General features: G+C 47.6%; 1 protein-coding gene across 1 annotated transcript; it reads left to right on the plus strand.

The window, feature by feature from the left end:
* Positions 1–14602: 14602 nt before the first annotated feature.
* On the plus strand, positions 14603–15586 carry LOC147116436 (leukotriene B4 receptor 1-like). The gene has a single exon (XM_085989520.1). The coding sequence runs from the start codon at positions 14603–14605 to the stop codon at positions 15584–15586; it is 984 nt and encodes a 327-aa protein (XP_085845646.1).
* Positions 15587–15941: the final 355 nt, after the last annotated feature.

The following is a 15941-nucleotide window of genomic DNA, read 5'->3' on the forward strand; positions in this document are numbered from 1 at the left end:
TGCAAAAGAGCCAACAACCGAGGCCAGGTCTGAGGGTAAAAATCCTCAGCCTGAGGCGTGCAAAAAGTCACAGATCACACAGGCTGGCGCCGCAGCCTGCTTGAGGGGAGGAGCTATCCCGCCCACCTGGGAGGTTTCCCCATTGGCCTGGGACTCAGACGGGGAAGAGCCCAAAGACCAAGGCCCTCCCCCTGACCCGAGCACAGTTAGGGGGGAGCCCGAACAGCTAGGCCCCGCCCCTGACACGATTCTGGAGGAGGTGGAGTCTGAGGACGGAGGTCCCGCCCTCGGCTCAAGCGTAGGGGAGGTAGAACTTGGGGGCGGAGATTCTCCACCTGCAGGGACAGGTAGGGAGGAGTCGTCTGCCACAGACCCAAATCCCAAAGGGGCGGAGTCTGAGGGAAGGGAGCCGAAGCCGACAGTCGTGGAGAAGCCACGGGCTGTGAGGGCTAAAGTCCCAACCAAAGGTCCACTCGCAAAGGGAGCCTCGCCCGAAGTACCCCCTCGCAGGTCGTCTCGGATGCCTCAGCCAATAAAACTCTGGCCAGATTCCCCATACTTCAGCAGACACCGACTTGGGAAATCCCTAGAAAGACGCAGTCCCCAATTGGCAGCAAAAGGCTGCGGGGAACTCAAGCTACAGGTCAGTGCGGCCCCGCCACAGGGAGCGGTGAGCTGCAATCCGAACAGGGATTAGGCAGGCTGCCCGGGGACAGGTGGCGCTGTACATAAGTTTAGTTAAGGTTACGTTTGGTTAAGTATAAGGTGTGTAAATTTTTAAGGTGATGGGTGTTATAAGAAATAGTTTTGGAATCTGCCCAGCATGTGTGTTTGTTTTGGATCGAGGTCGAAAGACCCAATCATGCCTTCACCTAGGCCAGAATCTCCCGGGATCCTGGCTGTATCGTTCAATCTGCTGCAGGAACCAAAGGTACCATGGAGAGGATTCTCATCGTGTTCGCAGTGATCGGGTGTAGCTTGGCCTATCGGGGCTACACCAAGGACTCCATCGTGTATGGATGCTCCGGGGACACAGCCCCCATCGCGACTGATGGGACAGGTGAACGGGACGTTGAGGAAACAGCCACCTACTTCCACGAAGGGAGGTGGCCAGGATGGCTGGGGTCGAACTCTACGGAATACTCCAGCCAGTCTGGGTTTGCATACGGAGAGACTTCTCTAATGTGTCCCAGAGTGAGGATCATCGCGCTCAGAGTCAGCGTAACCGTCGGGAGGAAGATTTGTTTAGTATGCAACGGACATGTTCCTTTGGACAGATGGTGGTGGCTTTGGAAGCTGAGTAAGACCATGAAAAACTCCACGGTCGAGTGGGAGCGACTGGGTAACAATACCCATCGGACTATTATGGGGACTCATGGGGGATTGAGTGTCTGTTTGGACAAATGGTGGGAACCAGATGAGGGAATTTACATTTGCATGTGGGGTTCAGAACGCGTCTGCCCCACAGGCGTCTCCATCTTTTTCCAGAGATGGTGGCAGGATGCTGGGAAAGGGATGAGGTGGGACGTCAGCACGCGGGCGTGCGGAGTCCCATACTCTCCGATCCCGGTGAATGCCACTGAGCTCATCACCCGCCTCCGCAAGCCCCTGCCCACGATTCCGGTAGCCAAATCCCGCAAGGAAGGGTGCCCCGCCACTACCAAGGGACCCGGGAACGGACTGGTATTGGTACCCACAGGTCAGGTGCTGTACCAAGGGGTGCACTACACGGTAGCCTCGGTGATTTTAAACCTCACCGAGGTGCGATTGCCAGAGTGGTGCCCCAAGGAAACGGAGCAATTGTACCAGGTCCTGTTAACAAATATGTTCAGACAATTTTATGAGTTTGACTTTGCCGATGTCGAAAGAGCCGGATTGTACACCACACCACATGAGGTCTTGGACAGGGTAGGGAGACAAAGAAGGGGTACAGTCAATGATATTTTTACCACCTTTAACACAGGGACTTCCGTCATCAACACTCTGGATGACGTGGAGCTGCAGACCCAGATCAATGGTTTAAAAGCGTAGTTAAGAAAGATACTGATGGATGAGAATAAGGTAGTGGGTTCTGAGTTACATGAGGACCAGGCCATGACACTACACTTAAAAGAAATCATAGCTGAGCTGGAGAAACACGCTAAAACGGTAAATGCTCTCATCAGAGAGGATCGGAATGCGTCAGATCAGGCTGCGCAGAACGAGGCGTGCATGCTGTACGGGGCGTGGTTACTAGGGGAGGGCCGCAGTAATCTGGAGGATTTAAAACAAGGTTTGGTCCCCTCCTGGATCAGCAATAAGCACCTCGCAGCCCTCCACCCTTTTGAAAATGCATTAAGTCCGTGCCAGCTCCGACTAGCTTCAGAGGCCTACCCAGTCCCAGTGGACTGTGGGCGGTCTAATCACACCATTATGGGTATAGTGGTAAGAATGCAAGTTATGGGAAAGACAGCTAAACCCGCCCTGGTGTACAGGGTGGAGAACATTGGAGTCATTCAAGGGAGTGCACACATTCGCTACACAGCGGTCCCACCTTACGTCATTCGATGGGAGCATGCAATGACGGGTACTGACCTCTTGGGGTGCCGGAGCCGGGGAGCACACATCATCCTGTGTCCCCAGCACTTGAATGCCTATTCGAAACCACAGTGCGGGTTCAGAACTGCTGGCGCGAAGCCTATAAATTGCACCATGGAGGCAATGGCACAAAGCCATGTGCCCCCGCAGGTGGCATATATAGGAGGTGGGACATACTGTGTCACCATTGCAGCACCCCACTACCAACATGGACAGCACGGCTGGTGTCCGGTCAGTGACAGCAGTTTCTGCTTCAAACCCAAGGCAGAAGTTCAAGTGGCCCAAGAGCGAATTGTCCCTATTCCTGAACCTTCTACTGTTCACCTCACTGTCAAAGAAAATTTCACCGATCTGCAATGATTCGTTGCACATTTTGGCTATATCATTCCCCCTCTCCCTGAACACCTCACCAAGATACTAAAAGCCGTTGCCGTTTCACAAAAACATTTTTACACGCTGGAGCAGAAGACATTAGAAATAGGGGCAGACATATTAGATATAGTGACCCCACAGTGGTGGGACCTGTTCACGAATATAGAAGTCCCTTCATGGATTAGGATAGCCTCCCACATCCTTGTAGTATGTCAGATTTTATTGTGATTTATTTACTCTTTGTACATTGTAAGAGGGACAAATGTTTCCAGAAGTATGAGAACAGAGGAGAATGGCGGGAGCATTATGTGCGGGTAGACGAGGAGACACCCGTTTAAATTTTGCTGCTATGTATAGAGTTAGAGTTTCCCTCCCTCCTCTATTTTTGATAGTATTCATGTCTGATTTTGTGTGTATTTTCTTTCTTTATAATTTTTATTGAAGTTTATTATGTGTGTTGTTATTAATAAAAGATAATATGTAGGGGTGGTGTAGGGGTATTAGGCCCCCCTCCACACCTGGAAATATGTGTGTCAGATTTTAACTCCAATGTATTGCCATCTATAGATGCTTAATGTACACTGTGGGTTTTCTGAAATGGGAAATGCATGTGTCGTGTGGTCATAGGTAGATAAATACAGGGGATGGTTTGACTATGGGGAGTCAGAAAATTTTGCTCACCCAGAATTATGATACTTCAACGTAGTATCATCAGGGGGACTGTAGGATTCACAAAATTGAACATTGTCCTATAAGGGTCTATTGGCAGAAAAGGCCTTAATTTTTAAAGACTGTTTTAAAAGAAGCCCAGAAAAAGTGGCACACAAAATGGCCACCAGACCCTGTGACCAGCTCTTTGGGACATTTTAAAATGGTTCCTGCAGTCCACAGACAGCTTTTGTGGATTCAGCCCACTGTAAGTTCTGTAATGCAATTTCGGAGAATGCGAAACCAGACAGAACCCCATACATATGGATTGGATGCAGATCCAATCAGATTGGCCTGTAGATAAAGGCCATCAAAATGTTTACCCAGACAAAGGGAAACAGCTTCAAATTCAAAGGGGGACATCAAGACCCATTAAAGACAATACAAGGTCATTCCAGGCCAGAGATGGCAGTTGCCGGCCATCCCGAAAGTACTTTAAACACAATGACTACCCCTCTGTGCTACAAGCCCACCAAAAGTTAAACAAAGACTAACCTTGATATGGTGGGAGATAAGGGCCTCCATGAGAAGTATAACTGGAGACCTGGGGTAGCCATTAGGAGTTTGGAGAGAGAGCAGTGCGGAAGAGCAAGAAGAGCATCGTAGAGATCTTTTTCGAGAGATCGTTCGGGGGTCCGAAGAAGGTGCAGTTCGGTTAGGAGTTCGGGTTCGGTAGAGAGGCCGCTCAGACTCGGAAGAAGAAGACGATTCGGTAGACGATTGGGATCGGAGACGTTTTGAAGACTTTTCTAACGGGGACTGGCGAGCATGTTTCTGGCCCCTCATAATCTAATCTAGCTAGGTTTAGGGGTGGGCATTTTAGGGGATAATTAACAATGAGTTGTTGTCCCTCGATGTTCCGTGTGTTTCCCTATTTCATGGTGAACCTTGTAAAGCGTAATATGCCTGTGGATATATTGGCTAGTACTGTATTATGATTTGTTTTTCCCTCCCATGTACCTTATTTTGGCTTACATTCAATTTTTCCTTTATTCAATAATATTTCACTTCGTTTCATTAAACTTGGTCTACAGAGTATTCTCAGCATTGTAGTTCCTGCCTCAAATCCAGTGTACAGAACCTAAGGGGTGAGTGGGTCGAACCATGCGGTAAATTACTGTGCAAAAGAGAGAGAGGTCTCACCAGAGAGAGAGACCTAGCAAGAGAAAACCCCTTACAGGAGGCTTTTGGCAGATACAAAGGACTAAAAACAGTGGAAGCCGTAGAGGAGTATAGAAAGTGCAGGTACTTAAAAAATAAATTAGGAGAGCGAAGAGGGGGCATGAAAAAACCTGGCGGGCAAAATAAAGGAAAATCCCAAGGTGTTTTATAAGTATATTAAGGGCAAGAGGATAACCAGGGAAAGAGTAGGGCCCATTAGGGACCAAAGTGGCAATTTGTGTGTAGAGCCGGAAGATGTAGGTGAGGTTTTAAATTAATATTTTGCATTTGTGTTCACTATGGAGAAGGACGATGTAGACATAGAAATCAGGCAGGGGGATTGTGATATACTTGAACAAATTAGTATTGTGAGGGAGGAGGTACCAGCAGTTTTAGCGGGCTTAAAAGTGAATAAATCCCCAGGCCCTGATGGGATGTATCCCAGGCTGCTGTGTGAGGCAAGGGAGGAGATTGCAGGGGCTCTGACACAAATTTTCAGAACCTCTCTGGTCACAGGGGAGGTGCCAGAGTACTGGAGAACAGCTAACGTAGTACCATTGTTCAAGAAGGGTAGTAGGGATAAACCAGGGAATTACAGGCCAGTGAGCCTAACATCAGTGGTAGGGAAATTATTGGAAAAAATTCTGAGGGACAGAATTAGTCTCCACTTGGAGAGGCAGGGATTAATCAGGGATAGTCAGCATGGCTTTGTCAGAGGGAGGTCATGTCTGACCAATTAGATTTAATTTTTTGAGGGGGTGACTAGGTGTGTGGATGAGGGTAGTGCAGTTGATGTAGTCTACATGGACTGCAGCAAGGCTTGTGACAAAGTCCCACATGGGAGACTGGTCAAGAAGGTAAGAGCCCATGGGATCCAGGGCAATTTGGCACATTGGATCCAAAATTTGCTTAGTGGCAGGAGGCAGAGGGTAATGGTCGAAGGTTGTTTTTGTGACTGGAGGCCTGTGTCCAGTGGTGTACCACAGGGTTCGGTGCTGGGTCCTTTGCTGTTTGTAGTGTACATTAATGATTTAGATGTGAATGTAGGAGGTATGATCAGTAAGTTCGCAGATGACACGAAAATTAGTGGAGTGGTAAATAGCGAGGAGGGAAGCCTCAGGCTACAGGACGATATAGATGGGATGGTTAGATGGGCAGAAGAGTGGCAAATGGAATTTAACCCTGAAAAGAGTGAGGTGATGCATTTTGGGAGGACTAACAAGGCAAGGGAATACACAATGAATGGTAGGATCCTAGGAAGGACAGAGTATCAGAGGGACCTTGGTGTGTGACATGAATCTTGTCATTCATGTGGAAATAACTTATGAAATGATACTGGGTGGCCTGCTGGTGACGCTGTCCAGGGAGAGTATAAATACTCGGGCATGGGCCCAGCTTGCTCAGGATATTCTTTAACAGGAACTAGTGAAGGACATAACTAGATCTCCATGTTGAAAAACAGTTGATTAAAGCCTTGTTTAATACTTAGACCAAGTGCCTATTAGTTTTCTTACGTCAATTTAATCAACTGCAACTCGTTCCACGCTCTGAGTGATTTGGGAACAGACAGCTATGATTCAAACTGTAGAAGGGAACTCAGACATGGTAATCAATCCATCATGGAGAAACTACTCAGACCCGCCCGTCTCGACCTGGACCCGAATTCACTTACAGCTGCTAAGGTATGGAAACACTGGTATCATACCTTCAGCAACATCCTCGAGGAGTGTGGTGAAAATGTTCCTAATAAGTTATGAATGCTTGCCAATTATGTATCCCCTCGTGTTTGACTTTATTGAAGACTGTGTAGACTATGACTCCGCTATTCAAACACTACAGCAACTATATGTTAAGGCCCCAAATGAAATTTTTGCTCGGCACCTACTGGCCACAACTAGACAACAATCCGGGGTATCACTTGATGAATTCCTTCAAGAGCTTCGCAGGCTCAGCAAAGATTGTAACCTTAAAGCTGTCTCAGCTGAGCAGTACCAGGAGGAATTAATTCGTGACTCTTTTATTAACGGGATTGCTTCTCCCTTCATACGCCAGCGTCTGTTGGAGAATGAAACCCTCGGGTTACAAGCTGCCTATAACCAGGCATATTCTCTGGACTAAGCTCAAAAAAATTCAGATGCCTATTTTTTACCATTTGCACGGACTGCTGCTACCACTTTTAGTGACTCCCCCGGTAAGCCTCAGGCGGAAGCCCTCACTGACGATGACCCTACCCTAGTGGCATCTTGGCAATCTAAAAAGAAGTGTTTCTTCTGTGGACGTGCATTCCATTATAGGAAATTTTGTCCTGCTCGTAATGCAACCTGCAATCATTGCAGTAAGAAAGGTCACTTTTCTAAAGTATGCCAGTCAAGAGCCTCTACTAGTGTTGCAGCTGCTATCTATAAAACTGCTCCTCACCCAAGAGCCACTACAAGTGTTACAGCTGCTATCTGTAAAACTGCTCCTCCCCCAATAGCCACTACTAGTGTTACAGCTGTTTTCCCCCGAAGCCTGTCCCATGCAGCCACGAGTGTTTCGGTAAATGGACACCTTTTGAGTGCATTAATTGACACATGTAGCTCTGACAGCTTCATCAGTGAGTGGGCTGTCAGTAAGTTAAAACTGCGTATTTACCCCTCGGACAGGGAAATTGCAATGGCTCTGATGACTCTGACCACCAACTCTTCTGGCTTTTGTCTTGTTGACCTTATTCTCAATGGCCGCACTTATTTTTCCACCCGGCGCGGGGTGCTCAAAAACCTATGCAGTGATGTGCTCCTGGAACAGGATTTCCAGAAACAACACAAAAGACTCACTTTCGAGTTTGGAGGGCCAAAGCCAGAGCTTACTATTTCCAAAGTACTGTTTTGTGCGCTTTCGGCGGCTTTGCTCGACGAGCCCTCCTTGTTTGCCAATCTTTCCCCCCGATTTAAGCCCATAGTCACTAAATCACGACGTTTCAGCCAAGATGATCTATCCTTTATTGAGGCAGAAATCTCTCGCCTTCTAGCTGACGGTATCATTGAGCCATGTTCATCTTCCTGGCGGGCACAAGTCGTCATTGTTAAAAATCCTCTGAAGCAACACAAGAAATGTCTTTGCATCGATTACTCACAAATTATTAACCAGTATACCGACCTGGATGCCTACCCACTGTAGGGGGTGGCATGCGCCCAGTCAGCTTCACCTCTGACTGTCTTTGAGCGGTTCGAATCGCTCCCACACCCCTGGGTTCTAGACACCGGACTTAGGTACAGGCAGCGATACAGAAAATCGAGTAGACAAGTGGTTTGGTGCAAGAAAACCAAAATTTTATTAAAAGCAGAATTAAACACAATCTTATGAGAGTTACTGATATAGAATACAGGCAGAAACAATTACACTCATATGGGAATGGGGAACACACGGCACATCAAGGGAAAACAATTACATTAACAATCCCCTTATCCTTATCCCACCCCCTATACCTAACTAGATTAAGCTATGAGGGGCCAGGAATTTATGCTCACCAATCCGAAACCTGTTGCTTTAACTGGGTTGGGTTTTGAGGTCCGCTCTTGCTGTCCTTTGGGGTATCCCGTCGCCACGTGGTCTCAGGGCGCGGCACTGAAGTTGTTTATGCGAAGCACCCTCCTTTTCCTCAGCTAATGTCGTCGTCGAGTCGCGATGGGTCTTTTTCTTCTTCCTCGGGCGGTCGTCAACGGTATTGCTGCAGTTGGGGGTCGGTTGGCGGTCTTTATCGTCTAAATGATTTCTCTATCCAAGCTTCGAATGCCAGTTTATTCTTCAACCGGGTTATTACTGTCCATGTGAGAAACGCCAGCTTATAACTAGGCCGTTTGTCTCGATTTTGCTACCCATTCTTCGAACGCCAGCATATTCTTAAAAATGGGGTTTTACTGTCCGTGCATGCAACACCAACTTATTCACCAAACACCAGCTTATAACTGGGTGTTTGTCCCCCAATGCATCTTTCCGCTGCCCTTCTCTGCCTTTACCGGTTTACCTTCTTCTTCATCTCATCTCGTCTTGTCTGCCCGTTTGAGGCCTGTGTGTCCTGTGTGGTTTTGAACTCGGATCTCGTTCTCCTCCCGCATTTGGCCCCGGTATAATGGGCGTCCTTGGTTGTTGAGCGGCGCGGGGAGCGAGAAGAGAGCCCGCCACGAGGCCAGGGCACGAGAACGAGAGGCAGGAGCAAGAGCTAAGGCAAGAGCCAAGTGTCAAGAGATCGATTGCCACTGATGGGCCTACAATTATACCCGTTCCTCAATCCTTATCTGCGCGCCAAATCAGGTCACTCCTTTGTCTAACTTTTGGCGGGCTCGTTTAGAATGATTACAGCCATTTACTTTAACGACTTGCGGAGTGGTTGTCTCCAGGTCTAATGGCCTCAATGTCCTGGCTGTTTGTCATGGATGAAACTTAATTGTCCCCATCCTGACTTGATGGCTACTGTGAGCTGTTACCAATTAAATATGCAGAAACCTAATGGCCTCGATTTTAGGCCCATTCTAGCCTGATCTGTTTCAAGGTGAATGAATGCATATTCTGTGTTTGCTTTAGCTGTCTGTCTCCACAGAGTCCTTTTCACAGATTCCTGCATTTTAAGTTTCGTTTCGGGGCCTGCCTGTCTGCAGGGCCTTGCTTTTAAAAATCCTGTCAGTTTTGGTCACGAGGTTGCAGAAGCCATTTTGGGTACCCTGTTTTTAATAACTTGTCCAAACAGGGTCCCTTGATCCATAGTTTTGGGGAGTGCGGGAATTTTGAGAAACCTACACCACTACCACACATCGATGACATGGTCAATAACTTTGCCAACTACAGGGTTGTGGTAAACCACTGTTTGTATTCCACTGTGTACATGCCTGGACATGCCTCGGCTGACTCCTCCCACAAGTCCTAGTATAAAGGTGACTGCTCCCCAGCCCTTTGTATTTCTGGACCGGTCGACCACTCGAGGCAGACCTTCATTCTTTTGTTAATAAAAGCCTTTAGTTACTCTCTTAACTCTCAGTCTTTTATGAGTAATTGATTAAGTTTCGTTTCGGGGCCTGCCTGTCTGCACGGCCTTGCCTTTAAAAATCCTGTCAGTTTTGGTCACGAGGTTGCAGAAGCCATTTTGGGTACCCTGTCTTTAATAACTTGTCCAAACAGGGTCCCTTGATCCATAGTTTTGGGGAGTGCGGGAATTTTGAGAAACCTACACCACTACCACACATCGATGACATGGTCAATAACTTTGCCAACTACAGGGTATTTTCAACTTTTGACTTAAAGAATGCATACCATCAAGTACCGTTAAAGGACTCTGACAAAAAGTATACGGCCTTTGAGGCCAATGGTTGGCTTTATCAGTTTTGTCGCCTTCCATTTGGGGTCACCAATGGGGTGGCCGTCTTTCAACGGGCAATGGACAGCCTAGTCAAACAAGAGAACTTAACGGACACTTTTCCATATCTGGATAATATCACCATTGCTGGTCATGATCAGAAGGAGCATGATGCCAACCTCCAGAAATTTCTTGACGTTCTCCGTCGTCGCAACTTAACCTTACATGAGTCCAAATCTGTGAAATCAGTACCATCAGTCAACATCCTTGGCTATTGGGTGGGCAATGGTGTCATTAAACCAGATCCGGAGCGACTTCATCCACTTCAGAAGCTCCCTCCTCCTACGAATCTCAGCTCTCTTAATCATAATCATAATCATAATCAACTTTATTGTCATTGTTAGTGCACAAGTGCAGTACAACGAAATGTAGGCTTGCGGCTCCCGAGAGTGTACATTTAGATTAAGACATTTAAACATTCAACATTCATTTGGCTTGTAATACATTAACATAAACATAATAAAGTGCATTGGCAGATGTGCAGGCTTTAGAGTTTATTTGTGGAGTTCAGTAGGATGACAGCCCTGGGAAAGAAGCTGTTCCTAAATCTGGTCGTTCGGGTGTGAATGCATCTGTAGCGTCTCCCAGATGGCAGGGGGGCGAACAGACTGTGGCTGGGGTGGGTAGGGTCTTTGATGATGGTCCGTGCCCTCCGTAAACAGCGTTTCTGGTAGATGTTCTCTATGGTCGGTAGCCGGGTGCTGGTAATGCGTTGGGCAGTTTTGACTACCCGCTGCAGGGCTTTCCGGTCATAGGAGCTACAGCTGCCATACCATACTGTGATACAGTTTGTCAGGATGCTCTCTATTGTGCAGCAGTAAAAGTTAGAGAGGATCAGGGGTGACGGGTTACATCCCTTCAGCCTCCTTAGGAAATATAGGCGCTGCTGGGCCTTCTTCATCAGAGAGGAGGTATTGAGGGACCAGGAGAGGTCTTCCGTGATGTGGACTCCGAGGAACTTAAAGCTGTCCACCCTTTCCACCACAGCCCCATGGATGTGGATGGGGGTGTGACTTCCTGAAGTCGGGCCCTCGGCATGTTTGCTTATTATGCGAAGTGGATACCCCACTTTTCCGACAAGATCCAGCCCCTGCTTCTCTCGAAGTCATTTCCATTGGAGGCGATGGCTATTTCAGCTTTCGACTTCCTCAAGCAACAACTGGAAAAAGCCACGCTTCATTCCATCGATGAAAATCTCCCTTTCGTGGTCGAGTACGATGCATCGGAGGTGGCGATCTCGGCTACCTTGAATCAAGGCAGTCAACCTGTTGCATTTCTGTCCAGAACTTCCTAGGGTAGCGAGCTCCATTATCCTCCTGTCGAGAAGGAGGCTACGGCCATCATCGAAGCTGTACATAAATGGAGTCACTTTCTCGCTTGTCGTCATTTCACGCTCATAACCGATCAGCGCTCTGTGGCCTTTATGCTGGATAACCGGAAACGCACTAAGATCAAGAATAACAAAATACAGCTCTGGAGGATGGAATTGGCCGCCTTTGGCTATACCATACATTATCGACCCGGCAAAGAGAATGTGGCCCCAGATACCCTCTCGCATGCATTCTGCTCTTCCATGTCAACTTCGACTCTTGCGGATCTTCATACTGACTGGTGCCATCCTGGCATTACCCGTATGTTGCACTTTGTGCGATCTAAAAATCTCCCATTTTCTACGGAAGATGTGAAAAGAACATGCTCCACTTGTAGAATTTGCACAGAATTAAAACTGCAATTCTTCCATCCGTCGGATGGCTCGCTCATACACGCTACACAGCCTATACAGCGACTCAGCATTGACGTTAAAGGGCCATTGCCTTCCTCAATGCGAAACACCCTACTTGCTTACTATGGTGGACGAATATTCACGCTTTCCCTTTGCTTTCCCCTGTCCCAATATGTTTACTTCCACAGTGATCAAATGCCTCGATCAGGTCTTTTCCCTTTGCGGTATGGCCAATTTCATCCACTCTGATCGGGGTCCCTCCTTCATGTCAAGCAAGCTCAAAAGATATCTTTCCCAACGGGGAATTGCCACAAGTAGAACAACACCGTATCATCCTATTGGAAATGGACAGGTTGAGAGATACAACGCCATCGTTTGGAACACTGTTCGTCTTGCACTGAGGTCACACAACCTATCAGACCAGCAGTGGGAAACTATGCTCCCTGACGCGTTGCATTCCATCAGGTCTCTTCTTTCTACATCCACCAACACTACTCCTCATGAACGATTCTTCGGGTTCCAGCATCGCTCCACTCATGGGACATCCCTACCATCATGTTTGGCAGCTCCTGGCCCCGTGCTGCTCTGAAGATTCGTCCGATCCTCTAAGAGTGATCCCCTCGTCGACGAAGTGGAACTGACGGATGTCAATCCCACGTACGCGCACGTGTGGTACCCTGATGGCCGGGCAACGAGCAGCAGCAGCAGACACGACGACATGCTGCAGCACGTCGGCCGGCAGCTCCATGGCGGGTAACTCGCAGTCCGGCTGGGAGGAGGGGAGCCGGGCATGGCGGCCAGAGCAGGAGAAGCAGGCCACCACACGTGGAGCTGGCAACAGTGAGGAGGTGGCCGCGGTGAAGAGGGGGACGGAGCGGCTGAGGGACATCGTGCTCCCACTGCCACGGGAAGCCATTGTATTGACTCTGAACGCGGCGCTGTATGTATAGCTGACGTGTCCCTACGGGGAATAAGCATTCCATTGTACTTGCACTTGTACTGGTTACATATGGCAAATAAAGCTGAACTGAACTGAACTGAACTGAACTGAATCCACAGTGTCACTTCGGGATCTGGCTCCCTGCCCAACTGGTCCCACGGATCCAATCGATAGTGGGATCTGTATTAATGACGCCGATACCCTGCGCTCCTCTGAGGATGATGCCCTACCCGGGACGTCGAGGGATCTGCCAGCTATTCCGCCGGATCAACCTGGGGAACAGAGCGCTCCCCGCGGGATGGCCACCCGACGCCAGGGCGCCGGTCAGTCATCGACTACTGAGCAGAGTGAAGCCAGCTCTGTGCCTGTGGGGGCCCGCACCCAGAGCCACGATCTCCCCAGTCCCCCTCAGGTCGATCAAGGCGACACGGACTCTGCCGGCCCGCCGGTACGAACCAAGCGACCCAGGGACCAAAACACGGTCCGAGGAGACGTGCCTTCCGGCTTCCAATGGAGATCCAAACGACTGCATCTATTCTTAGTCTGATTAATTTGGTAGAAGGAAGCCATCGGACTTCCAATCTTTCAGGCGGGAAGAATGACATGAATCTTGTCATTCATGTGGAAATAACTTATGAAATGATACTGGGCGGCCAGATGGTGGCGCTGTCCAGGGAGAGTATAAATACTCGGGCATGGGCCCAGCTTGCTCAGGATATTCTTTAACAGGAACTAGTGATGGACACAACTAGCTCTCCATGTTGAAAAACAGTTGATTAAAGCCTTGTTTAATACTTAGACCAAGTGCCTAGTAGTTTTCTTACGTCAGTGTGCATGTACATAGATCCCTGAAGGCAGCAGGACAGGTAGATAAGGTGGTTAAAAAGGCATATGGGATACTTGCCTTCATTAGCCGAGGCATAGAATATAAGAGCAGGGAGGTTATGATGGAGCTGTACAAAATGCTAGTTAGGCCACAGCTGGAATACTGTGTGCAGTTCTGGTCGCCACACTATAGGAAGGATGTGATTGCATTGGAGAGGGTGCAGAGGAGATTCACCAGGATGTTACCTAGGCTGGAGCGCTTCAGCTATGAAGAGAGACTGGACAGGCTGGGGTTGTTTTCCTTAGAGCAGAGAAGGCTGAAGGGGGACCTGATTGAGCTGTACAAAATTTTGAGGGGCATAGATGGGGTAGATAGAAAGGAACTTTACCCCTCCTTAGTAGAGGGGTCAATAACCAGGGAGCATAGTTTCAAGGTAAGGGGCAGGAGGTTTAGAGGGGATTTGAGGAAAAACTTTTTCACCCAGAGGGTGGTTGGAATCTGGAACTCACTGCCTGAAAGGGTGGTAGAGGCAGGAACCCTCACAACATTCAAGAAGCATTTAGATGAGCACTTGAAACACCATAGCATACAAGGCTATGGACCAAGTGCTGGAAAATGGGATTAGAATAGACAGGGCTTGATGGCCGGCGCGGACACGATGGTCTGAAGGGCCTATGACTATGACTCTAGGAAAGCCTGGTTTCAGTGCTGCTAATGGCAAATCTGTAAATGGCATAACTGTGAATCAAATTGTCATTTTGGCTAATGAACAATGGAGTGACTCGTGTTTCACATCTCTGACAGGTTTCGATGTGGTTACTGATCAAAGGATACAATTCACAGCTTCTATCTTAGACACATTTGAGTTGTTAGCACCAGGCTGTAACTGTTCAAGCTTTCACCTAAATGGAGTTGTCCAACTCGACTTTATCTTCTGTGGGCGTGCAGCAGGCTGTTGTCTGTGTCGTCTTTACTCTAATTTTTCTCGTTGGCATGTTGGGGAATTCATTGGTGATCTGGATTATTCTTTGTAACGTTAAGCAGAAGTTTCCACCTGTCATGCTGATATTAAACCTGGCCGCTGCAGATTTCACTGTCCTCATCACTTTGCCATTTTGGATTTATTCCTTCGCTGATAGTTGGGTTTTTGGAGCACTTTTCTGCAAAGTTTTGTTGTATGTGATCCATTGCACCATGTACGCCAGTGTGTTTTTCATTACAGTGATGAGCATTGAGCGCTTCGTGGCTGTGCTGTACCCATTTGCTATTCATAAATGGTGGAGACGTGGAGCAGTTGGGAAAGTAAGCATCGGCGTCTGGGTCTCAGCCTTTCTCTTTGCTGTTCCTGTTGTTATAGATCAGAAAGCAATGCACGTTGAACAACTACAGTGTTTACGATTGCATGCCAGTTATCAGCAACAGAAAGGACTAATCATACTTGAGATATTAGTGGGCTTCGCCATTCCATTTCTCGTATTGTCTGTCTGTTATGCGCTTGTTGCAAGAAGAATGAAAAAAATGACTTTTCAAAGTAAAAGCAAGTCGGTCAAGGTGATCAGGAGCATCGTGATTGCTTTCGCAGTTTGCTGGCTGCCATATCACATCAGAAACCTGTTAACAGTTTCTACAATATTGACAAAGACATCAAACCCAGAAGTCTCCAAAATGTTGCTGAACATCAGTGAAAAGGTGGAGAATTTGGCAGGAGCTTTGGCAGTCACCAGCAGCTGCATCAATCCTATTCTCTATGTGTTTGCTGCTCGTAGATTCCAGAATGGATTTAATACCTCTGGAATTGCTAAACTCTTTCAACAACTGAACATTTCTTTTGCAGAGAAATTCTCCAAGGAACCGAATATCAGAGGAGACAATTCTCAAACATCTGTCTGACGATTGAGGATTATTTGTTAACACTGCACACTCAAATGTGTGCTATTCCATATGTGCGTTAAAAAGCTCATTTTTGATTATGCTTTTTTTCTAGTGTGCCTTAGATTAATTAAAAGCTGTGTGGTAATTCAACAAGAAGTCCTGTTCAAACTCCCAAAAGATTAAAATGTACATAGACAAAACCTGCGGACCGATTCTGTAGCAATTTTGTGTGCATCTTGTGTAATTTATCTACTATTCCAATTTTTTCAAGCAAAAATTTTGAAAAGAGTTGGATACGTTGGAACAATACCAACCTGCATAATTTCTGATTATGATTCAAGTATGAAATGATATAGGTAGACCAGTGAACAAT

Source organism: Somniosus microcephalus, chromosome 6 (assembly GCF_052327205.1).
Source record: "Somniosus microcephalus isolate GS21.2 chromosome 6, FLI_Smic_1.0, whole genome shotgun sequence".
NCBI lineage: Eukaryota > Metazoa > Chordata > Chondrichthyes > Squaliformes > Somniosidae > Somniosus > Somniosus microcephalus.